The sequence below is a fragment of the Protopterus annectens genome, chromosome 2.part0, assembly GCF_019279795.1.
Source record: "Protopterus annectens isolate FY-2018-M chromosome 2.part0, PAN1.0, whole genome shotgun sequence".
In the NCBI taxonomy this organism is placed as follows: Eukaryota; Metazoa; Chordata; order Ceratodontiformes; family Protopteridae; genus Protopterus; species Protopterus annectens.
Window position 1 is genome coordinate 1,325,553,617 of NC_056728.1, and position 25,087 is coordinate 1,325,578,703.

Consider the following 25,087-nt stretch of genomic DNA (forward strand, 5'->3'; position numbering starts at 1 on the left):
GATCATATGGTGTCGACCATATGACACTAGAACTTTTAAACGTTCGAGTATCCAATACAGACCCAATGTAAATCAAATCCATCCCCCACCTATAAATGATATTCCTTGCTGAAAGCCGATTATTTATCCCAGAATTTTCTAAAGCTCCATTATAGCAGTTTTCGGTGGAATATAAATATATGCCAGTGAAATCCTTCTCCACTGCCAGTAGCCACTCAGTACGACAAATTTACCATTATTGTCTTTTTATCCTGACATAGTCCCCCAATCAGGGAGGCATCCGTGGTCACTGTGGCCTTGGGTTGCTGGGGGGAAAAAGGGCGAGACCAATGACAGAGATTGTGGGTCATCCACCAATTTAAATCTTGTTTGCACCTGTGGGTTACTCGAATCATGGCTGAAAGAGGATGCTGAAAAGGATACCACTGGGTGAACAGTAGCCATTGTAGAAGCCTCATGTGAAACTTGGCCAGGGGAACAATGGTTATGGAGGCTGCCATGGAACCCAACAGCTGTAGTACCGAGTGAGCCGTGGATTTTTCCTTTGAAAGGATTGGAATTAGTTGTTGCTTTATCCTTAAAATTCTTTGCTCCGGAATAGCCACTCTCCAGATTTTTGTGTCCAAGATCACCCTTATGAAATCTGTCGACTGCAATGGGGTGAGATTGGATTTCTGCCAGTTTATGGTTATGCCTAGCCTTTGAGCAGTGAGGAGAGAGTATGCCAGGGCTTTTTCCAGTAGATGTCTGGTGGGGGCGGAAATGAGCTAGTCATCTAGGTACCGAAACACTTGGAATCCTTGAAGTCGCAAGTGAGCTGTGACAACTGCCATGCACTTTGTGAACACTCTGGGAGCTGTAGAGAGTCCAAAGGGCAGTACTCCGAACAGGCAGTGACTGGCTCCCACGTGGAAGCGCAGAAATCTTCTTGAAGGCCTGTCCACCTTTATGTGGTAGTACGCATCTTGAAGATCTATAGAGCACATCCAATCATCTTTTTCCAAAAGTGGGAGGATAGACTGTATAGTGACCATCCAGAATTTGTGTACTCTCACAAACCTGTTCAGTACACTGAGGTCCAAAACTATTCTCCAGTCCCCGGTTTTCTTTGGCACAAAAAATAGTCTTGAGTAGAAAACGGATCCTATCTGGTCTGGAGGGACTATTTGGGTGACTCTTTTTCTTAGCAGCTTTTCTATCTGTAGTGCAGCTTCTTCCCTTTGACTGGGTGGAACGTCGGGAAGATTTTTTGACGGGACAGGACAAAGATCGAAGGGGATATGAAAACCTCTGGTTATGATCCTTTGTACCCAAGAATCGGTGGTAATGGTTAGCCAGGCAGAAGGGTACAAGGAGAAACGTCCCCCAACCACCTCCAGAGGAAAGGAGTTGGGCCGCTCTTCAGGAGCGCTGGTAGGATTGACCAGGGAAAGAATCCCTGGAACCCTGGTTATGCAGTCTCCCTCTGCCCCGAAAGGAGAGTCTTCCCTGTGAGTTTCCCCCTCTCCCTCTAGGGGAGAACTTGGCCTTTGTGTCACAGAAAGGACCCTGAGATTTCTTGAACCATATCTTCCCACTCTTTTGGTTTCAGGAGAAAGCACGTTGGGGGGAAGAACAACGGACACCTACGGCAGAAAGGGTCTTACCGTCTTGTTCACATCTGGCCAGTGTGCTTTTAACTTTGGGTCCAAACAATGAAGAGGGCTCAATGGGAGCATTAAGAAAGGAAGACTTAAAAGGTTCCGCAAAGTTGCACAAGCACATCCAGGCATGTCGTCTCAAGACCGCAGCTGAACCTGCTGCTCTAGCTGCTACTTCTGATGCGTGAGATATCAACTGCATAGATGAGTTAGATATAGACTCAATGGTGGCCAGCTGAGAAGGCCACTTTGTCACGGACCTCATCAGACACTGCACCAGCCAAGGTTTCAGAGAGCTCAGAGACCAGTTCCCTTGGAAATCTGGTAAAATGTGCCATATAATTCAGGGACCTGATAGCAAAGGTCTCTGAAGCAAAGGTGTGCTTCCCTATCCTGTCCGGGACTCTCTGTTAGGCAGATGGACAGTCTGGCTTTCTTCTTCTGCCAGATCCTTTTTTGTTGCAGCCGCCACCACCAAAGCATCTACAGGAAGACCTTTGGCCAATGGGGATCTGAAGCAGGAGGGGACAAGATCTTATCAGGCCTCCAGGGAACAGTTTCAACAGTATCAGGGGCCTTCCAAGCATGCTGCACGATGAACTTGACAAGTTTATCAGCAGGTGGAGTAACCCAGGAGGTAAGGGGCCGGGTGCGAAAAGCCTGCAGGAGCACTGATTCCTCAGGGGTCGGATTAGAGGGCTGCCAGTCACCTCTCTGTTTCAGGATTTCAAGGATAGCGCCAAAGGATACCTCAGAGGGTGACCGAGGGGATCCTTCCCCCTCATTGAAATCTGTGTCTTCAGTGAGAGAGTCCTCTGTGGAGTCCATGTGCTTCCTCTTACACAAACATTTCCAGTGGATCTCCTCAGCGGGAGAAGCTGGGGAAGTCAACGGAAAAGGGGATTCCTGAGGGAATATGTCCTGAGGCCCTTGCATCTGATGTCCGCTAGGTGCGACTTGTGAAACCAGTGTACCAGAGGAGGGCGGAGGTATAGACAAGTCCAGTATCACGAGCAGCAGCGAAAGCCTTCTCCATCAGTTGGAAGGCTGGTCCATCTGGAGAGGAGTGTATGTCGAGGACAGGGGGCACTCCTCCCCTAAGCAGCTCAGCCTGCCGACTCGGAGTCCTTGGATGGCTGTGGAGCAGCAAGCTATGTGTATCACAGCTGACATCCTGGGTCATAACAAAACTTTCCTGCCACAATGGCAACTGCGGCTCCTTAGTGAGATCCACAAAGGGAACTGCTGAAGGGGAAGACTGTACTATATCCATGGACTTCAAAGGCAATGAAAGAGGAGAATAAGAAGGTGTCTTTGGAGATGGGTGATCACGTCCCAAGGAAGGATAGTTCCTGGGGGGTGGAATACCTCTGGCCAAGAATGCCTGGTCCACAAGACGCAACACATCATGTTCAGAAAGACTTCTAGTGGACCTCACCAAGACTGCGGGAGAAACAGGCCTGTCCACAAAAGAGGCAGACTCGGTGCCCATCTCATCTAATCGCACTGAGGACAACGGTGCAGAGAAAGACTGAACTACTCTAGTCTGCACTGAAGAAGTCATCAATGCCGATGTCATTGTCTGCACCGACACAGGGATCAGTGCTCAAGTAGTTGTCGGTGCCGAAACTGGAACCAACAAAACTGAAGTCAGTAATGAAGGCCTCGATTCCGAGGAAGATCTCAGAGGCAACGCAGTCAAGGTCTGCGCCGACTGAATGGTCGGTACCGATACAGTGGTAAAGGTCTGAACTGAGGAGCCCCTCGGTGCGATATGTAGAAGGCTGCAGGAGAGGACGGAGCCAAAATCACTAATGGAGCCAAAGGGTTCGGTGCTGAAGGTCTGGGCACCGAAAGCACTGGGGCTGAGTGAGAGAGCTCCGGAGCTGAAATTTTAGCCTTTTTAGATATTGGTTGTTGAGAGTCCCCAGCCGGGGGATGAAGGCAAGGATTTAGCCTTAGTAGAAACATGCATTTTCTTATGGGCTTTAGGAGGGGCTGAGACCTCTGACCCAGAAACAGCCTCTGAAAAGGGAGATTTCAGAAGTCCCTTCAGTATCAGCTTGTTTTTCCTTTCTAACAAAGTTCTATCAGAAAAGTTTTCACATATAGAACAAGGTGGTTCAACAGATAAATGGGAAGCTCCCAAACAATAAACACATGAAGAGTGTGCATCAGAAGTAGGCAGTTTGTGTCCACAATCAAAACACCACTTAAACCCCAGACTACCCTTTTTATCTGCCATATTAACAAAAGAAAAGTACCAACAATGGTACAAGAGAGTACCCGAAGGTATGAAAAAAGAAAGGAAAGGGATTACCAACGATGGTAAAGAGAAATTACCTCGAGGTAAAAAGGGTAAGTAAAGGACAGAAAAGAAAACCTGAAATTATGAACGCTAGATGCGATAGGGCAAGAGATGACAAAATATTAACTTTTATGACAGAAAAGTAATTTGTAAAGCAATTAAACAACAATTGACTGTACTTAGCTCAAGAGAAGTAGCTTGACATGACCGGATTGCAACACGGCAAACAAAATCTGAGGTAACAGGGAGAGGGGGGTTGTGGGTAAGAGTTTAGCTTGAGAGTTTGAAGCTGACTCGAGCTTGGAAAATGGTCGGCTCGGTTCCGAGCTTGGAACCGATACCCATATGTAAGGAATGAACGAGGATTAACAATATCAGATTAACAGTTACAATTTAAACAAGCTACTAACAAGCAGTAAAAAATGCAGCAGAATAAATGCAATTAAGTACTTTTAAGAACAAGCAGCAAAAGCAAAATAAAGTAGGAAGAAACACAAATACAGTAAAAGCAGATGAATAAAGTGCAATATAACAATAGAAAACAAGCAAACTGATTTAAACAAATTACCCAATTAACCAGTAAAAAAGCTCAGAACTGAGCCCTGTTCCAGCAGTCTTCAATCAGACAAGTTCTAACTGCACATTCCTGCCACTAGCATGCAGGGGAACCTTCTCCAAAACAGATGGCCTGGATTAGTGCTCAAGTTATACAAACAAAACTAGATTCAGGCACAATAAGCCTTTAACCAGAAAATCTCAGTTCAGAAGGGCAGAATCTAGCCTCTCCTCCCACAAGAGTGCAGACCACAAACCTTCTTAATGAAAAATAACTGACCTGAAGTCCAAGTGTTTTAACCAGAACTAATACACTTTTAGAATAACAGACACTGAGCCTTCAATCAGCAATTCCCAACTTAGAAGAATGTAAGCTACCTGTCCTTCTAGATGCAATCGATAACAGATGTTTGTGTAAACACTATTACTCCTAACAACCACATGCGTAAACAACTAATCAGTAATACAACTCACTCAGATTTTGGACTATTAGGACTGCAAGGATTATGCACGAGACACATATACTAGACAGTTCTATATACAACTGTTCAGCAATTATTAATTCCTTGTTCCATACTTGCTACGGTAAGAGTGCTGCAAGCAGCTTTATTATGTATGTATCAGATGTATACGTATTATGGCCTGAATCATGGCTGAAAATCAAAGGTTATGTACTTGTGACAATGGCAGATCTTCACAAACCATGTCCATTTATGTCAAAAGATGGGACTGGTCTCCACAGGCAGGCCCTGTTTGGCAACATAAAAAAACTCTGGCAAGCTCAAGCTCATTCTCTTGCTCACAAAATGCACCTCTCTTCCCTCTACTTCTCCAGACTGTGCTTGACAGCCTATATCCTAAGGACTAAGTGAACAGCAAACTATAAAACTCTACTACACTTTAGCACTACAGTCTGAAAGTACAGTTCTGTAAAATCTTACCATAATGGTAGATGTCATTTTCTTCACCATTGCGGTTATTCATTGCACTAGGCTTCCCCTGTCAAGGGTGGCCTAACATCCAGCCAGTATACCAAAGCCTTTAGGTTGCTTTAAGGTACGCCATATGTTACACATATGCTCCTTGCCCAGTATAGGGCATAAAGGTGATGCACAGCCATACCATCCTGAGAACTGACAGCCCCAGTAGTAATGCCAGTCCAAGGAAAGACAGGTAATCCGAACATCCACAAGAGAAATGGAATGGACCAGGGGGGGGGGGGGTAGAGGGAGGGAGTGAATACTGCAACAGTGAATAAAAGGACATCTACAGTTATGGCAAGATTTGACAAAACTGTACTATATCCTTCCATTTCACTGATGCAGTATTCATTACACTAGGGAGAGTACCAAAGGTCAGGAAGAAGACAAGGAGTAGGAAGGTCCAGCAGAGCCCACTAGGAAGGCCCAGCAAAACCAGTTCTAGCTCTGCAAATACCATCCAACTTGTAGTGCTTGGTAAATGTATGCACAGAAGTCCATGTAGCTGCCTCAAGAATACAGTTAGTATCCAAGCTGTTGAAAAAAGTACCAGAAGAATCCACAGCTTTAGTAGAATAAGCCTTAACAGAATAAGGAAGGCTCTTAACATGAAAGGAATAACAAAAAGAAATAGCTTTAGAGATCCAAGAAGAAACAGTCTGCTTGGACACAGCTAATCCGAAGGACCTAGGATGAAAGGAGACAAAGAGCTGATAAGATTTTCTAATAGTTTTAGTCTTATCCAAATAAAATCTGAGATGTCTATGCACATTCAACATGTGCAGCACCTTCTCACTGGCAGACTGCGGAGAAGGAAAAAAAGTGAGCAAATGAATAGACTGATTAAGGGACAACTCATTTACCACCTTGGGCAAAAAAGGATTAGTATGCAAGTACAACCTGTCCTTATGAAACACCAGAAAAGGAGGACAAGCCATACGGGCTTGAAGCTCAGACACCTGTCTGGCAGAAGTAAGGGCTAACAAAAAAACAGTCTTCCAAGAGCAATGTTGCAAGGAAGCTAAGTCTGCAAGTTCAATATGAGCCTGAGTCAATTTTTCCAAAACAAAACTGAGATCCAGGAAGGAGGAACAAACTTCCTGGGAGGTTTAATATGAAGATATGAAGGACTCATTTAAGAACTTGTTTAGCCTCAAGTCTAGAAGCTAAAGGAGGAGAAAAGGCAGACAAGTAGAGACAGCTGATAAGTGGGCCTTAAGAGAAGAATAAGCCAAACTTGCTTTCAGCAATTCACAAAGATAACATTTGAGAACCACAGGAACATCCACTGAAAATGTATCCAAGTTATGAGAACAATTATGTTATGTATATCCAGGTTATGACAACAATTTGAAAACCTCTTCAATTTGGATAAGTAGAATTTCCTAGTAGTGGGTTTCCTGGCCTCCTGCAGGACCTTAAGCACATCCTCAGAAAAAAGGTGTCTATGTGGAATCAAAATTGTATCACCCACAGTGTCAGTTGAAAAGTGGACAAGTGGGGATGGATGAGAGATCGCTGGTCTTGTGTGAGTAGGTCCACCCTGTGAGGTAACTTGTGAGGATTACCCTTGGCTAAATGCAGACGAAAAGGGAACCAGTGCTGTCTCAGCTAAAAGGGAGTCATCAACAAGATTTTGGGAGCATTATGTTGAATTTTGAACAGGACACTTGGAATGAGGGGAATGGGAAGAAAAACATAAGGGAAAATCCCCTTCCAAGAAAAAGACACGGCATTCACCTTCCAAACCAGAGAACCTGGACTCTGGCACAAAAGGGAGGAAAATGTCTGTTCAGAGGGGAGGTAAAGAGATCTATTTGAGGAGTACCCCACTACTATATAATGTCCAGAAATACATCCCTGTGAAGCATCCATTCATGAGATTGTGTTAAGGACCTGCTCAGAGTGTCTACTACAATACTTTGACCTGAAGGAATGTAAACTGCCTGAAGAGTCACTTGATACTGGATATCAAGTTCATAGGTTCATAGGTAGGTACTAGGCTATCGGCCCAAGGGCCTATGCAAGCCTAGCCAACAAGGTTCCCTGGCTTACGCCACCCAAGAAAGTTATTTTCCTGTGCCACTGATGAGCAGAGACACAGACGTGATCCACAGGGTGTATTTCCTATTTCCCATCCACACATCAAGATTTTTCTTGAAGAGTGCTAATGAAGAACTTTGCTTGACATAGATGGGTAGCCTGTTCCAGAGTATGGGAAGTCTCTGGGATAGGAATCTATCCCTCCAGCATGTCCTGTTTATTGTGGTGACAAGGTTTAGGTCCCTAGAGTGTGTAGCTCAGAGGGATTGGGATTTCTTTAGGTGTAGCATGTCCAACAGCTCTGGGTTTGACATAGCTTTATATGTTAGGCAGAGATCACCTCTGAGTAGGCGATATGCTACGGAGTAAAGTTGGAGTTTTTTGAGGCAGTCAGTGTAGGGCATTTGTTTGAGTCTAGTAATCCTCTTTGTGAGGTACTTCTGTGGCCTTTCCAGCTGCTGCAGATGTCTTGTGAGGTACATTCCAAAAGGGGCGTTGTACTCTATAATGGGTCTAATGAGTGATGAGTAGAGGGTAATGATGACCTTTTTTTCCTGAACAAGAACCCTTTTATGATGAGGTGTGCCACGCAGAAGGACTTCCTGACTACTGTGGTGATGTGACTATCAAAGGAGAGACTACTGTCCACCTGGGTCCCAAGGTCTCATCACACATTCGGTGTTAAGTAGATTGCTGCCTATGTGGCAGTTCATGGGTACAGAGTTTTTACCAAAGGGGATGACACTGCACTTTTTGACATTGAGCTTGAGGCCATGGCTCTGACACCAGGCATCTGTTTCAGACAGGCCCTTCTGTAGGATGTTCACATCATTTGGGGACTTGACTATGGCTCCTAGTTTGCAGTCATCTGCAAACTTCGTTAGCCAGAGGCCTTCTGTGTTAGCCTGCACTTCAGAGAAGTAGATACCAAACAGCAGCGGTCCCAGAATGGAACCCTGTGGTACTCCACTTGTCACTTGTTTGAGGTCAGATTTGGAGTCTGCAACTTTTCCCACAACAGGAGTACCAACTGGCAAAGAAGATAAGATCTTGTCCGCCCCCTGTTTGTTTACGTACCACATCACTGTGGTATTATCTGAAAGCACCTTGAGAGGTCCCAGGGAAGAGAGAGAATGTAAAGCCTGAAGAGCCAGCAGAAGAGCTCCCATCTCTTTGAAACCGATGTGCTCTTTCTGTTGAACAGGCAACCAAACGCTTTGCACTTTTAGGGAGCCAAATGGTGCTCTCCATCCCATGTCTAAAGTGTCTGTGAACAGTTCCTGAGAGGGAAAAGGGGGATGGAAAGGGAGCCCTGGATTTAGAGACAACTGCTGAATCCACCACTGAAGTACCTTCTTGAGACAAGGCAAAAAATGAACTACAAATTCGAGGGGATATACATGTTGAAGCCAAACTGACTTTAGAAACCTCTGAAACTTTCTCATGTGTAGCTTGGCCAGTGGGAGCATAGGTGGCACCCATGAACTCCAGCATTCTCAGAAATTCTCTGGCTGCTATAGAGGCCACAGGAAGAAGAATATGAAAAGAGGAAATGACAGATAAGGCCTTGGGGGGAGGCAGGGATGCCAGCATAGGCATAGTCTGGCTCCTGCACCCCAGAAAAACATGGTCCTGAGATGGCGTCAACAAGACTTTTTGAAGTTTATTGTGAACGCCAGGCTTTGCAGAAGGGAAATAGCAAAATGAAGATTTTGCAGCAAGATCCATGCAGTGGATGCCTGAAACAGGAGGTTGTCCAAATACGGAAAGACATGAATCCCTGAAGCCTACAAAAAGCAATCACAGGAGCGAGGCACTTGGCGAATACCCTTGGGACAGTAGAAAGGCCAAAGGGCAAAGTACAGAAATGAAAATGCCAAGAAGCAACAGAGAAATATAAAAGCATCCTGAAAAGTGGATGAACCTTGGTTCAGGGCTGCGGAGAGCACCCCTGCCTTACCAGGCTATACCTCATTCCACACAGTCAGACCCCAAAATGAGGTTGGGAAGACTAAGGGTGGTGGAGTCTCTGTCTTCATTAAGGACAGGCACACTTCCAGACCAGTTTGCCAGCATGAAACACTGGAACAACTCCAGGTACAACTGACAGTTGGCAAGACACCCATCCAAGTTATAGCCAACTGCAGATCCCCCTCCTCCATGACTCAGGACATCCACTCCTCTTACCTGGTTCTACTTGACTCCATCAAGGTATGCCCAGCACTCGGATCCTTGGCAACTTCAACTACCCCACCACAGACTGGGTGAACTATTCCTGCACTAATGCACTCACTCAACAATTCTGTGACTTCATCATTTCTAATGCACTAGACCAGCTCGTCTCATCCCCCACAAGGGGAGATAACATTCTGGACTTGGTTCTCACCAATATGGGTGACCATTGCACCACTTCCATAGTATGTTCCTCCCTGATGAGATCAGATCGTTGGACTGTCTCATTTGGTGGTTCTTACTTTAACCCCCCCCCCAGCCGTAATCAAGCTAAAAAAATTCTCAAAAGCTGACAACAACCTCCTAAGGGAGGGTACCTGCAGATTCACACCACTACTCCCCTCAGAGGATGTAGACAACTATGCTGAACAGTACACTAATGCAGTGTATAAGCAATACCCAACAGAACTAAAACCTGCTCCTCAGGGAAACACAAACCTGTTTACTGGATATCCTCTACATCCTCTATCAACAGGCTTTACAACAAAAGGAAAAAACTGTTGTCCAAGGGCAAAAAGGAACAAATTCCAAATTGGAAAAACTCCCTCATTAGCCTCAACAAGCAAATTAGATCACTAGTGAAGACATCTAAAGCCAATTATGAATTGAAACTAGCCTCCGAAACAAAGGGAAACCACAAAGCCTTCTTCAGTTATATCAAGAACCTCCATGGCAAAGCCCAGGTTTGTTCTGAATTAGTACTTAACAGTATCACCTACACTGATCCTGTTGACTTAGTCAACCTGCTAGCAGACAGTTCAAACTTCACCCTCTCCTGTCCCCCACCATAGGTCCTTTCGGCATCCTCAGTACTTGTCCCACACCTCACATCTCCATAGATTAAGTGTTAGAAGCCTTATCCAAGGCAAAGAACACAGCTTCCATGGGACATGATAGTGTCCCAGAGCCATATTCTGCACCATCTCCAGCAAGAACTGACTTTGCTTTTCAGCACCCTATTCAACCACAGCCTACGTACAGGTTTCATCCCAGTAGAGTGGAGAACTGCCATTCTCATCCCATTGCACAAATGTGGTGCCACTATTGACCCTGGACACGATCGCCCCATTAGCTTGACAAATCTGATCTGTAAAGCCATGGAGAGTATTATTATGGATCTCATAAACAAGGACATAGGCAATCTCCAAGCACTTGACCCCACCCAGTTCAGATTCGTCAAGGGCAGATCTTGCCTGTTGAACTTGGTTGACTTCTTTGAGGCTGTCACCAAGGCCCTGGATGAATGAAAGTCAGTACATACAGCTTACCCTGACTTGGTCAAGGCTTTTGACAAAATCTCCCCTCTCAGGCATAATCGAAAAGCTAACACAACTTGGCATAAACCGCTCGCCAACAGGACCCTCAAGGTCAAAACAGGTGCCTCCACCTCCAATAGCAGACCTATCACTAGTGGAGTTCCCCAGGGATCTGTCCTGGGACTCTTACTGTTTGGCATCTACTTTTCGGAGGTCCAGGCAAAGACAAAAAGCCTGTGGCTGACCAAATTTAAAGACGACTATAAGTTGGGTGCTGTCATTGGTTCCCCAAGTGATGTTAACCAACTGCAAGATGGTCTCACAGCAACTAATGAATGATGCCAAAGTCATGGCCTCAAGTTAAATGCAAAAAAATCTTATTATCATACCATTCGGCAAAAACACCACCCCTACTAATTACCACATCATCAGCAACCCCCTAAACACACAACCTGTGGTGACAGACCTGCGTGCTTAGGTTGATAATCTCACATTCAACCATCATGTAGCGTCAGTGGTCAGAAAAGCCTTTCACTCAGTTCATCTCATAAGTAAAGTGATTGCATCCAGAAAAAAGGAGGTTATTACCTTTCTATACTTCTCCCTCATTAGACCAGTAATTGAGTTTAACGCCCCGTTTGGTATGTACATCTCCAAACATCTGCACCATCTGAAAAGGTCACAGATATACCTCACAAAGAGAATCCATGGCCTCCAAAACCTGTCCTATGCAGACAGGCTCAAATCATCATCACTCTACTTGGTATCGTACAGATTGCTCAGAGGTGATCTGTGTCTCACCTACAAGGTAATCTCTGACCCTGCCCTACTAGAGATGCTCTATATCTGTAAGTATAACTACTTGAGCATTACCTGCTCGAAAAGCTTGAATCTAATATGCAACATCAACAAAACCTGCTGGAGAGACAGGTTTGTCTCCCAGAAGCTGCCCCTCCCATGCGCATCAAACAGTGCACCTCGCTGACCCTCTTCAAGCGCAACCTTGATGAGTGGATGGGAAACCACAAATTTGTCCCATGGGTTTCACCTGTGTCCTTCGTTGACAAGGGGTGACAGGTACTGACTGAGGTCTCTTTCTGGGGATAAACTCTTAGCTAGGCTTATAAGGGTCCCAGGGCCATTAGCCTAGTAACCTCCTATGATCATGTGGATATGGAGATAAGCATCCTTAAGATCCAGAGATGCCATACAAGCACAATGAAGCAAAAGAGGAAACAGTCTGAAGGGACAGCATTCGAAAACAGGGCACCTTCACAAAAGTGTTCAGATGAGAGAGGTCTGGATTTGGTCTCCAGGCACCCTCTTTCCTGGGTACTAGAAACAACCTGGAGTAAACCCCCTCCCCCTTTGGGATACAGGCACCTCTTGAATAGTACCCTGAGTCAAAAGATCTCGAAGCACCCCTGGAACAAAGGAAAGCTGTCCCTGAGGGGGCTGAGGAATTCCTATAAAAGGGGGAAGAGTTTTCCAAACCATGAAATACCTTTGGCAGATAATGGATAGAACCCAGGAATCCTGAGTACTCTTTAGCCAAACAGGAAGAGAGAGAGATAAGCGAAGAGAAGGAGAAAAGTGGCTGGGCTGGAGAGGATAGTCAGACAGCACCTTGTTTATCAGTAAAAGGAGACTTCTGAGGCACAGACTGAGTAGCCTTCACAGGAGATGCCAGCTTGCCACCCTTTTTACTCTTAGAGGGAGGGTGAAACTGCCTACAAAAAAGGCTGGCTTATTGGGGTAATTTTTCTGAAACGTAGGCACATGTGAAACAAACACGTTTAAGTTCTTGTAAAGCCTTTCTCTTACACTGAAAGGACTTGAACAAAATCAGCAGCAGTTTCACCAAGCAAGTGTTTATTATCTAGAATGGCATCCACCAACCTTGCCTTAATATCATCAGGCAAAGGATGAAGCAGAAGCCAAGAATACCTCCTCGTCACTGACCAAAAAGCAGCAGCCTTAAAAGAAGCATCTGCTACATCATAACTACACTTGATGGAATGACAAGTCACCTAGGAGGAAGTTCCTAAAAAGGAAATGGTAGAAGCCTTACCTTCAAAGTCTGTAAGTTCAGAAACCACATGATAGGCTTGGGAAAGCACAGTTAACAAGTACCTGGACAGATGGGTCTGAGAATTAACAGCCCTAAAAGCCAAGGTAACAGATGTATAGACCTTCCTGCCTAGCCTTTTCATGGCTCTGCATCTTTACCAGAAGGCAGTAACTTAGGAGAAGGAAGCAATTGAGAACATTTGTTAGAAGTTACTAACACCACTGTGGGGTCAGGAGAAAGGCACTTATGCAAGAATTTACATTCCTCAGGCACCCTATAGAACCCATAAGGTTTCTTGGGGGCAGGGGGCTGAGAATCTGGAGTCTTGGAGGCATTAGAAATAGTATCCAACAAAGCACCCAGAATAGCAGGGATACAAGAAGGTCTGGAAGAATCCATCTGCAATAGTTCATAATGACTTTTTTTGTATCTCAGAAACTTGAGTACAATCCCACATAAAGAATTTGATCATCCTAGAGATATTGTCCACAAAAGAAAACCCTTCAAAGTGAGTATCAAGACTGGAAGATTCATCTTCCTCTGATCCATAATCCAAGGAAGAGGGAATCCAGGAGGAGTAAGCAAGGGATTCCTCATGTGAGTCTGCTTCCTTCTCCTCCTCAGAAGAATCCTGTTCTCTGGATCTCTTGGGGGGGGGGGGTACAGGACCAAAGGGAGGCTGGAACAGAAACTCCCTGAGGACGTTTTAAAGCCATCAAAGCAAAACAACCTCTGAGTGATGGACTGTCATTCACTCTGTGGATCCTTAGGAGCTGAAGAAAGATGTTTTGTTTTCTGTTTTTTCTTTAATGGAATGTCCCTCTTAAAAAATTTGGAAGGCTCTGACCCCAGATAGCATTCAATAATTGTAGTAGGGACTTCTTCTCTCACTAAAATTTGGGGAACACCCTTAGGCTCCTTGGAGATATTCGGCCGTGGGTCCCCCCTGACCATCCAAAAAAGATATCTGCAATGCCTCCTTGTACGTGCCTAAGGTCAGATTCCAGCTGGCTGCCAACCCAGTTACAGAAGAAGAATCCAACGATGAAGCTGGGTGAACCTCTAAGCTATCACTCGCACTGGGATGGGATGTCCAGTGGAGACTGTACAGCAGAAGATTTCAGCTTAGGTTTCTTGGCCTCCTTCTTCCCAGATGATTGTCCTTCAGAGCAGGAAGCTCCCTCCATCATGCCTTTAGCAAGAAGTATAAGATGCTGATTCTCAAGATAAAGCCCTAAAGAAGAAAGCCTTCTACAAAGGGTCTTTGGAACAAAGGCCCTACTCATAGAACAAGACATATGGTCATGCGAAGCACCAAGTCAAAACAGACACTGTTCGTCACAGTCTTTATGGGAAATCTGTCTCCCACACTGGCATTTACCCTTCTTGGATGACATGAAACCCCACAACCGACAATATAGCAAAAGAAAGATAAGACAACTAAACCCCAATGGGGCACTTATCTGTAATGGCTTGGTGAATCAGCAATGGAGCAGGCGTTCAGACTGACAATCAAGAGATGGTGTTCAGACTGGCGGCAAAGAAGTTCTGAGGATGGTATGGCTGGATGTCACCTTTATGCCCTATATTATGGAAGAAGCATATGTGTGATGTACAGCGTACATTAAAGCAACCTAAAGGTTTTGGAATACAGGCCGGATCTCGGGCCACCCTTGGCAGGGATCCCTAGTGTAATGAAAACTGCAACAGTGAAGTTGACAGACATCTTATACTGTTTCCTGAAGGCCTCCTGTGTTGCCCACTAAGTTAGTGCAGACTGGACAGTATGCTATGGGGGGGGGGTTGGGTGGGTATGCTGAAGTGGATAGACATGGACCTATAAGAGCTATTACTGTGCTAAGTACATAACTTTTATATCTTATATGATCAAATCTGCCCACTTCAACAGAGTCCCCAGCTGTACAACTTGGGTGACATCATGACAGAATATCACATAGCATGACTGCCTCAAAGGAAGACCTGAAAGAAGTAAAGGAATCAGTTGTTGTTTTTCATTAAATTCTTTCTTCTATGCATGTAAAATTTTAGTTGTCTGTGAACTTTGAAATAATGCAACCCATATTCTCCTCTCTTGGCATTATCAGTAAAAAAGACCAGTAAATTTATGGACTGATTAAGATTAAAGTCAAAATCCACCTTCTGCACAAAGGCAGGATTAGTTCTTAAAGTTACTCTTTTTAAAAAAAAAAAAAAAAAAAAAAAGTATTGACAGGAGTGAGCATGTAGTTCTAATAATTTCCGGTCTGACATGATATATAACAGGAATACAGTTTTCCAGTACAGGTATTTGAGATCTGCCTTTGCTGATGGTTTGAAAGGTGAGCAAGTAAAATATCCAGAATTAAATTATGCTTGCATGCTGGGGCCAGATCCTTAAAGGATGGTCACAAAAGGAAGGCATCCCTTGAAAATACTTTGCAAATTTTTGGGGAAGGTAAGGGGCACATGGTTAAAACTTTGATGAAAATTAAAAATAGCTGCTCAGTGGAGTCCAAATATGGAGAAACAGAAAGACTGTTCGGATAAGTGTTGTAAAGGGGTCCAGTCCTTAATTCGTGGCCCATAGGGAGAACATTAGTCACCTACCTTTACAAACTATTACAGTGGAAGGTTTCTGGGCTGCTACTAATATATGCACTACCTTGGATAGGTAAAATAGGTCTGTGAATATTTCTGGAACTGGAGAAACCATGTGGTTACCTGAGCGAGTGAGTATCTGTGTGAGGCTTGCCAGAGAGGTGATAAAGGAGACCTGGACAAAGTTCTAAAGGAAAGGTTTTCTTATGAGTTGAGGACAGAGGAAAAGAAGCCATGACTTGTTTGGGCTAAAAAGGGGATAAGAGAAAGACTTTGGCCTTACACAGTACAGCTTTCTGTAGAAATGAAATTATGATGGGTAACAGAAGAAAAGCATAAAGGAGCCTTAGAGTCCACTGATGGACTAGATGTCTCCAGGAGTCTGATGCCTCTTAGTGAAGACAAAAAAGATGATTTAAGACTAAATTAACTTAATTTTGGATTCCACATATCTGTTCTTAAAGGTCAAAAACCCAATAATACTTCATATATTTGGGATTCCAAAAATCCCAGAGAGTCTGAATAACCCACCATTTAGATCTATAATTTAAGCTAAAGAGAGCAAAACTGAGACACTAAAATTGTTGGTAGATAGAAAATTGAAAGGTATTTTAGATATTTTCCCTAACATCCTTCGGGACTCATGGCACTTCTTGGACATATTACACAATACAAAGGCTGACTCTGGAAATGTTTGTTACAACTAATATACAGAACCTGTATACAATTATTCCCCATATTATAGGTCTAGCTTGGTTTAGGGACATGTTTTATGAATCACAGTTTGTGCAGGGAGTGGATGTTGATTTAATCTGTGACCATACTGAAACAGTCCTTGAAAATAACTCCTTTTTCTTTGAGGGTGAATTATTTAAAAAGGTATCAGGAGTAGCTATGGGGTCAGCCCAATTTTTGCCACCCTGATCCTTTACAAATAGGAAAATGACATAGTTTTATCATCAGAGATGGCTTAGTTTCATTAAAATATATGTCAGATTTTTGGGTGACATTTTTATTGTATGGTTTGGTACTGCAGATGAACTTATTGTCTTTATGAATTATTTTAAAACATCTACCACTTTTTTAACATTCACACATTTATTCTTATGACCTTATTAATTTTTTTGGATGTGGAAAGTCAGAATGATAGACAAACATCTTCCAATAAGTACAGAAAAAAAGTCTTAGTGACTCCTATCTATATTTCACTAGCAATCACCCACTCTGGATGAAAAGGAATGTAGTGACAGGGCAGTTTGCAAGAATTTCTAGGATGATATCAAATGATGACATGTTTATTAAGGAGTGTAATTTTTTGAAAAATATGTTTGTAGATAGAGTGCACAGCATCCGTTTGGTGGATGAAATCACTACAGAGGTGACTACTAGGTGGCCTACCAATTTTGTACCTATCATTTTGAGAACAAAGGATCACAATACTCTAAGGAACTCTGCCTAGGATTTTCCACTGTCATGAAGGAAATATAAAAACATAAGTAACAGACTTGGCTTAGGATCCCAGTTTAGTTTTAAATTTGGTTACAATTTGAAACAGCTTTTTAAATCAAAGACACTCACGGGTGGGGGGCTTGGTGCACTTGGCATATTTAAATAATTAAGGTTTATTAACATAGACACTTTTGTGTCTGTAGGAGAAAAAACAAAGATACTGTCTTGCAAAGGTCAGCACAATTTCACCACCAAAAGAATGGTGTATGCAGCAACCTGTTTATCATGTTCTGCTTTTTACATAAGGAAAAACTGACAAAAGTATCAAAGAAAGGATTTATCAGCATAATTATGTCATTAAAATGCAGAATAAAAACAATGCCTTAGCTAGACATGCAGAGATAGACCTTGATTTTTTAAGTTTGTCTTTTTTTATACTGGAAAAGGTTAAATGTAGCCCCAGGAATGGGGATTGGACTAATTTGTTACTGAGCAGGGAATTTGTTTGGCAAATGACTTTGAATGCTGACCAACCACCAGGTATTAGTGACACTTTCTCTATAGCCTGTATACTGAAATATAAGCAAATGAATATTAAGCAGCTGTATTTACATAACACATCATATGATTGTTTACTATATAAGGAAGTATGTCTTGCTGCATTTATACAGTCTAAAGAAGTCCATACTCTGAATAGAGAAAGGCATTCAGTCTTGTTAATTAAAAGTTAGTCTCTTGGATGGAATTTGCCTGGTTTTTTATTAACTTTCTGAAAGAATAAGACTTTTCAAAATCAGTTTATTTCTGCTTTCTTGCAGAGTTCATAAACCCAAGATCTTACACAAACTGAAGATAAGAGATCCTTCCAAACCCACATCTTATAGGCCTTGTGTGTCTGGGGGATCTTATGAACACAACTAGTGTATTTTTAAAATCTGAGGCCTTATCTGTGTTGCTATAATATTGCACCACAATGCTTTTAACTACCTTATGTAGCAGAAATAAAAACACTAAATTATATCAAGCACTACAAATGTAATAAACTATACTTTAACTGTAGGTAAAGAAGGACATAAAGCAGCAAAACAAACAGTCACAGAAATGCCACAACAAATGTTGACAATTTAAAATTAAAGTTTTTAAACAGAAATGAACAATACAATTGATAACAAGAAAAAAAATTACCCTGCACAAAAGCAACAGGAAAAACAAACAGCCTAAATATCATTAAAATCAAGGTCTGTGTTAAGAATGGGAGAGGAAAGTATCCTGACTGGAAAACAGAAGAAAAGAGAGTTATCTTCCTTTGTAAAGGAAATACCAATGAGATAAGGTGATGGAGCACTCAAGCACAGCAGGATCCACTGGATGTTTCTAAGTGACAAACAATAATTGCAGATTACAGGGAGAACAGGTGAGGTATGTTTCATAGTTGTATCTTAGATTAATGACCACTAGGGCCTTTATAAGCGTAGCCATGCAACCCAAATGTATCCCATGAGTTACTGTGTTTAAAAGTTATTTTAAGGGGTATAGATCAGTTAGGGCATGATTTAATGGCTGCCTCTCTCTATTAGAGACATAGTAGTCAGACCAGAGGTGATTTCTTATTTCCCATCCGATGGCCCCGGCTGTGTTTGAACAGGGTTAAGAAAGGGTTAAAATGATTATTCTTCAGGAATTCACTGGTTAAGTACTATGCTAGCTGCCTTTATAATACATTTTATGGCTAGCCAATTTCCATCAAAGGCGCAAATAAAACTTAGTACCTTGTGTCTGTGAAGTAAACACTTAAACCATTATGCCAACATCCAACCCCTTGGGAATGATGGGAGGAGCTCAATCTTAAGAGACTTTCCTAAGATGCCAAACTGGCCATACATGTAGCAACTAGGTCTTCTGTTGAAGTGGATGGACCAGATCATGCAAGAGAGTTTCTTTCAGGATCAGTCCACTTACCTAGTACCTAGAGAGTGACTAAAGGTCATGACTGAACCCCCTAACCTTAAGGTAGGAGGCAGAGATCTTACCACTGAGTCACTGTGCTCATGCAGTTTCATGTCAATTTTTGGAAGGCATTTATTTATTTACTTACATACATTTGTTAACCAGAACAGTCTCTCCAACTCACATATTAACCCCCTTTTAACAGAAGCTTGAGGAATAAAGCTCCAAGTTAAAAAAAGCACTTTAATATAGTACTGTGGCAGGGTTTTCACAATACAATATACCTTAAAATTAAAACAAAATAAATTAAGATGCAATTGTGTTACTGCTGTCCGAAATTCAGCACTGATTGGGTAGCTGTGTATTAACTATGGATCCTATCATCAAAATTATTTAACACTGTCAACAATTATATATGGAGTTCCTAGTTTTTACCCTTGATTAGTGTGCTATTTCCTAAAACATAACAAATCTTGTTTATTCTACACTTGATTCAGAACTGCTACAGATGAGTGTAATACATATGCATTATATAGAAAAGTATGCTAATATGCAGATCAATTAACATTAAATGATAGTTAGATGCAGTGTGGAAGAAATGCAATAACTTAATACAAATAATTTCATTACCTCAATAATATATAGGACAATATTCTTGTAGAAGCAGTATAAAATGCATTTAGCTACTCTGTTGTAGTTCCAGGCTCCGTGTACTAGCAACAAGTTTTTCAGATACTTAAACTAGAAGGAAAAGTAAAATAATGTTAAAATATATTACAGTGACATCATATTAAAAAAAAAAACTTTTCCATTCAGTGTTCACAGTTCAATATCACTTACCTGTGCTATTGAGTAATCAGATGAATTGGCTGCCTGCAGTCCCTCATTCCCACTTATTCCAACTCCAACGTGTGCAGTCTGTATCATGCCAACATCATTTGCTCCATCTCCAATAGCCAGAGTTATAACTTTGACTTGTTTCTTCACCATCTCTACAACATCAGACTTCTGAAGAGGAGAAACCCTGTCATAAAATTCAAATACAAAATGCATTAAACACTTCATGATGGTGTTGCTAGCTGTTAGATAACTATAACCATCAAAAAATGTAAAGAGCTACAAAACTGAATGAAGCATAAGCATAAATTTTAAAGATATGAATGCAGACGTGCACTGCATTTGTTCATAAAAATGAAAAACACATTTTACACTAATACAGTTTACAGCATCAATATTCATCTCCAACTTAAGCAGGTTTCCCTCTTGTGAACAGTGATTTTTTTATTTCACCTCTGCAGTGTGACATCGATATTGCATACAGCATACCCATGTAGGCTGCTGTACACATGGCAGGGGTCCCAAAAACTAAGTATTACTTCTGAAGTTGAACAGCCAGAGGTGTCAGCGGGTTCTGACTTGAGATCAGCAAATGGATGGGATATAGTAAAGGAACATACAGTCATCCCTGAACATCCAAGGATAGTAATTAAATAGGGAAAAGGTGGGGCCTTTCACTCTGCTGATTCAGACACACCTGGCAACAGCAGATGAGGAAAGATGACCCTTCATTTTATCCTTGAATGGCCAGGCAGGCATGAAACCAGTTTAATGAACAGCTTTTAAAGCAACAATGAAAATGAGCTCGTTCCAAGTCAGAATTTCCCGGTAAACAATGTTAAATAAATAAAATAAACATCTGGAAGTTTGCAGTGGAGCTGCTGATGACCCACAAAACCAAAGTCTTTTTCTGCATTTATAAATATAACCCCAATAAGTACATCTTGAAGAGGGCATCTGCAGGTCTACATCAGATGACTGACTTTTCGGAAACTCTAAAAAAAATATCGAAGAGACCATATGATCGAGTTTCCAAAAAAAAAACACAAAAATCTACATTTTTTAAATTTTTGCAGGGGGGCAATCACTCCTATACCCCCCTGCAAATTACATACACCAACTCTGAGATCGCACTACAGTGAGGAAACAGGTAAATTTCTTCACTGAACTGCGATCTCCATTCAAAAGCTTTGATTTTTCAAAAACTCGATCATATGGTCTCGTTCATATGGAGTTTGAGTTTCTGAAAACTTAATCAACTGACAGGGACACCATCTGCAAGTATCACCGTGCTGGCTGTTGAGTTCTGCCTAAATCAGAAAGTGAAGAACCTGTGGTATGATCTGCTCAGACAAAAAGTACTCCATTACTAGCCTTTTCAACACCTTTACCTTAACTTCTAAGAGAAACATTTACAGCTGTTAGCGAGGTCAGGATCATCGGGACTAGGAATAAAGACAAATGTTTTTGCATTGCTTCTTGGCACTTCAGAACATTCCAAAAGCAGATAGCAACCTTTTGGCAAATAAAAACTACAAAATGTTGCACAGATGTCACAGTGAATAGTTTTAATCCTGAAACACTGTGACATCTGTACAGTATTTTGTTATTTGCTTGTGAGTACATCATTTTGTGGGGTTTGCTGGTTACCAATTTTTTCATCCAGTTCATGGCCTGTCGCTCATGCTAAACTTTCTCCAGTCTTAGCAATGCAGTAACACACCAGCTGACATTTTCTTCAGTTTTCTTTTTTTTTTTTACCCCCAGGACACACTGACATGAATGAACGACTATACCAGCATAAACATATCAGAGTCCAAAAACATACATGAGGTTAGTGGCATGCAAATTAACACCTAACACAAACTTGAACAAAGAGTTACAGTGGCTCTCTGTACAACAGAAAATGCCAAAACCAAACTTTGCATGTACGGTATGGGCAACAGTCAAAAAGTAACTGTTATCCAAAAACACAAAAAAGCAAGGCCAGTGCTCACTGTAGTCTCTGTGTCAATCAGTTTATTATCCAAACATTATCATATTTGTAACAGAATAAAAAACATACCCAGACAATACAAGATGTTAATATAAAAAAACCTGGCCAAAGCCCAATATATGGGGGGAAACAAATGTCTAATGAGAAGTTATGTGTTAGTGTGCATTTTCTGAAGGATATGAAGCATAAACCTCAAATTTCTGTCATTACTTAATGACTTCAAACTCCGGTGCAAAAATATAAAATTTTTATGAGGAAAAAATCAAAACTATTTGGACATTCTATGAAGATCCAGACTGGTGAAAGGTATGAGTTTGCTGAGATTTTAGTAGAGACAGTGCAGTAATAAAAGGAAAATTAGGTAGGTTTCTGCTTCTTTAGTTTTGCAGGACACCTGATTTTTCTTGTATTTTGCTCTGTCCTCTAAGCATATGCCACTAGAAAAGTCTAGCTGCTGAATGGTGCTTTATTGGCTGGACTTTTTTCTATTAGTATATGCTCGATTTACAACAGGCATGCTAGCTGGGTTGTCTAAACAGCATACATGTTTTTGAATACTAATGAAAAGTCATTGTATAATTATTTATATTTGCTACCCAGGTTAATGAACTGGTCTGACAATCCCATTCAGCCACAACCCAGGCAAAGGCAAAATAACAATGTTAAAACAACAAATAAAAACTTAAGAACAAGTACATAAAGCAAAATGAGTACAAGTAAGCCATGGAAGAAGAAGTCCATGTCTAAACATCATAAATTAATGAAACAGTGACTGATAACAATGGCAGGAATGTTTAAACTACTGAATAAATGAGCAATAAAAGAGAAAGTAACAAATGTAAGTACATATTACCTGACCTGCAATAAAAGGCAGTCACAACTGAAACAGAGTGAGTTAAAATATAATATACATTGACTGTAAATTGTGAACAAATTAAATGCCTGTGCCACTGGTGTAAAAGGATAAAGCCATTAACTATAGCCCAAGAGACCAGCTTTCGATTAACACCTCAGGTGCTTGACAGTGCAGGCAGGAAGGATGGGCATGCTCATCCTCTGTGGGAGGTGCATGCACTTGGATGCACCTTGCAATTGATCCCTAACAGAGGCCACAGACATATTGGGGGTTGCCGAGTCACCTTAGAAGCAGGATAATGTGCTAGCAAGTCCACTACATGCTCTTCTCTGGTGAAGATGGATACTTACATAGGCAGGAACTTAGGAGTAAAAACTCTCTTCAACAGACTGACACTGCCCAGTGGTACCAAAATCTCCACACCAGCCCTGAGCAAGTGTTAGGTACAGCCTGGGAGAGGCTAGTTGAGTTCAGTAGTACTGGGCAGTGCAGTGGTGCAGCGGTTAGCATTGTTGCCTCACAGCAAGAGGTCATCCGGTTTGATTCTCGGCTGGGGTGCCTTCTGTGTGGAGTCTGCATGTCCTTCCTGCATTTGTGTGGGTTTCCTCCGGGTACTCGGATTTCCTCCCACATTCCAAAGACATGCATCTGGAGCGCTTCTCCCCGGGCCTCCACTGAAAATGGGCTCTGTTGTAGTTGGACATTCCCAGTAAACAAATGTCAAATAAATGAATAAAAAATAGACCCAGTTAATGAGGACAGGCCTATGGTAGGAGCTGATAATCTGTGAGGAACAACAGAAAAAAAAAAAGATTTACTGTGAGGAAAAAAATGACAGACACCCTTAACTGTACACAGCAGGAAAGGTATCTGGTTGTTTGTGACAGGAATAATAGGGAATGAAATTAAAGGGGTCTACTTTAAAAAACCGACACGCAAAACACAGACGACGAGAACACAGAGACCGGAAGATCGACAACTGAGATGACCTATAGTTTAAAAGCATGAAACTTGACATGCCCGACAAATCACAATCCCGACAATCTACAAAACAAAACAAATACCTTTTCCGAAAAACACACACACAACACAAGCACAACAAAAAACTTACAAACCTACACTAAACCTTACATACACAACTACCTATGCACTAACCTTAACCCAAACCCTAACCCTAAGGTCCGTCACTATCGCACACTCACCTAACTCGCTCCCTAACCCTAACTCACTTAACCCGCCCCTAACCCTAAAGTCTGTCACTATTGCACACTTACCTTACCCGCATCCTAACCCTAACTCACTTAACCCACCCCTAAACCTAAAGTCTGTCACTATCGCATACTTACCTTAACATGTCGGTGTTGTCAGTGTCAGGCTTTTAAACTGTCGGTCATCTCAGTTGTCGATCTTCCGGTCTCGGTGTTCTCGTCGTCGGTGTTTTGCATTTCAGTGTTTTAAAGTAGACCCAATTAAAGATATAAGAGCTGAGAACATGTGCAAAAGGAAAAAGTTCTGACAGTTGGATTACTAAGGAAGGCGATGAAGGTAATTTGATATTAGTGGGAGAGATAAAAAAGATGATGGAGAATTGTTAAAGGAAGGACGTTGCAATGAGCAGAACTAGAGTACTAAGAGAATAGGGCTGTTCTAAATGATGCATATGTTGACAGTGATCTACCAGTGGCAGGCATGATACTCCAAGTAACAGATTTTAAGGCAGTATAGGGCTGCTCTAAATAAGAAATATGTTGAGAAAGCTTGTTTTGACATATCACAGCAGACTGAGATCTCAGTATGGTTGGAACATCTGTAGATTAAGACCTGAAGAGATAGGAGAATTAAAGAAAGAATCTGAAAGCAGTCACAAATAGAAGTATCAAACTGTCTAGTATTTGCACAGGTTTACCACACATAATTCACTCCTCTAGATGGAGACCACAGAATGAAATGCTTCCACTTACATGAACACAAGGATCACACAACAGGCTTTCTCACTGCTGTAAAAATCCAGTAACCTAGTTTCACATACTAGACATGGCAATGGCTATTATGTTTAAGAGATAGCATTCAACCTCAGGGTCACTTGACTCTTAAAAGCAGCCCGGGACAACACCTGCAGCAGAGCATACCTAAGTTATCTAGGCTAAAAAGATGCTAAAAATCATCTTTAACTGTACCATGTGTAACCTTGGAAGAACATTCGAAATGAGGGAGAAGGTGGGGTACAGAGATGAACTTCCTAACAGACAAGACACTTGATGAAACAAATGTGGTTATACAGGTCAGAACCCTGCAAATTTTACATCACAGTTTGGTAAA

General features: G+C 42.0%; 1 protein-coding gene across 3 annotated transcripts in view; it reads right to left on the reverse strand.

The window, feature by feature from the left end:
- The window catches only part of ATP8A1 (ATPase phospholipid transporting 8A1), a 3,191,789-nt gene that overhangs the window by 989,517 nt on the left and 2,177,185 nt on the right, over positions 1–25,087 (reverse strand). For all 3 annotated transcript variants that reach the window (XM_044061519.1, XM_044061518.1, XM_044061517.1), the window contains 2 exons: positions 19,920–20,103; positions 19,710–19,820 (listed from right to left, as the gene is read on the reverse strand). In XM_044061519.1, coding sequence (XP_043917454.1) covers positions 19,710–19,820; positions 19,920–20,103 — 295 coding nt within the window. The remainder of the gene's footprint in view (positions 1–19,709; positions 19,821–19,919; positions 20,104–25,087) is intronic.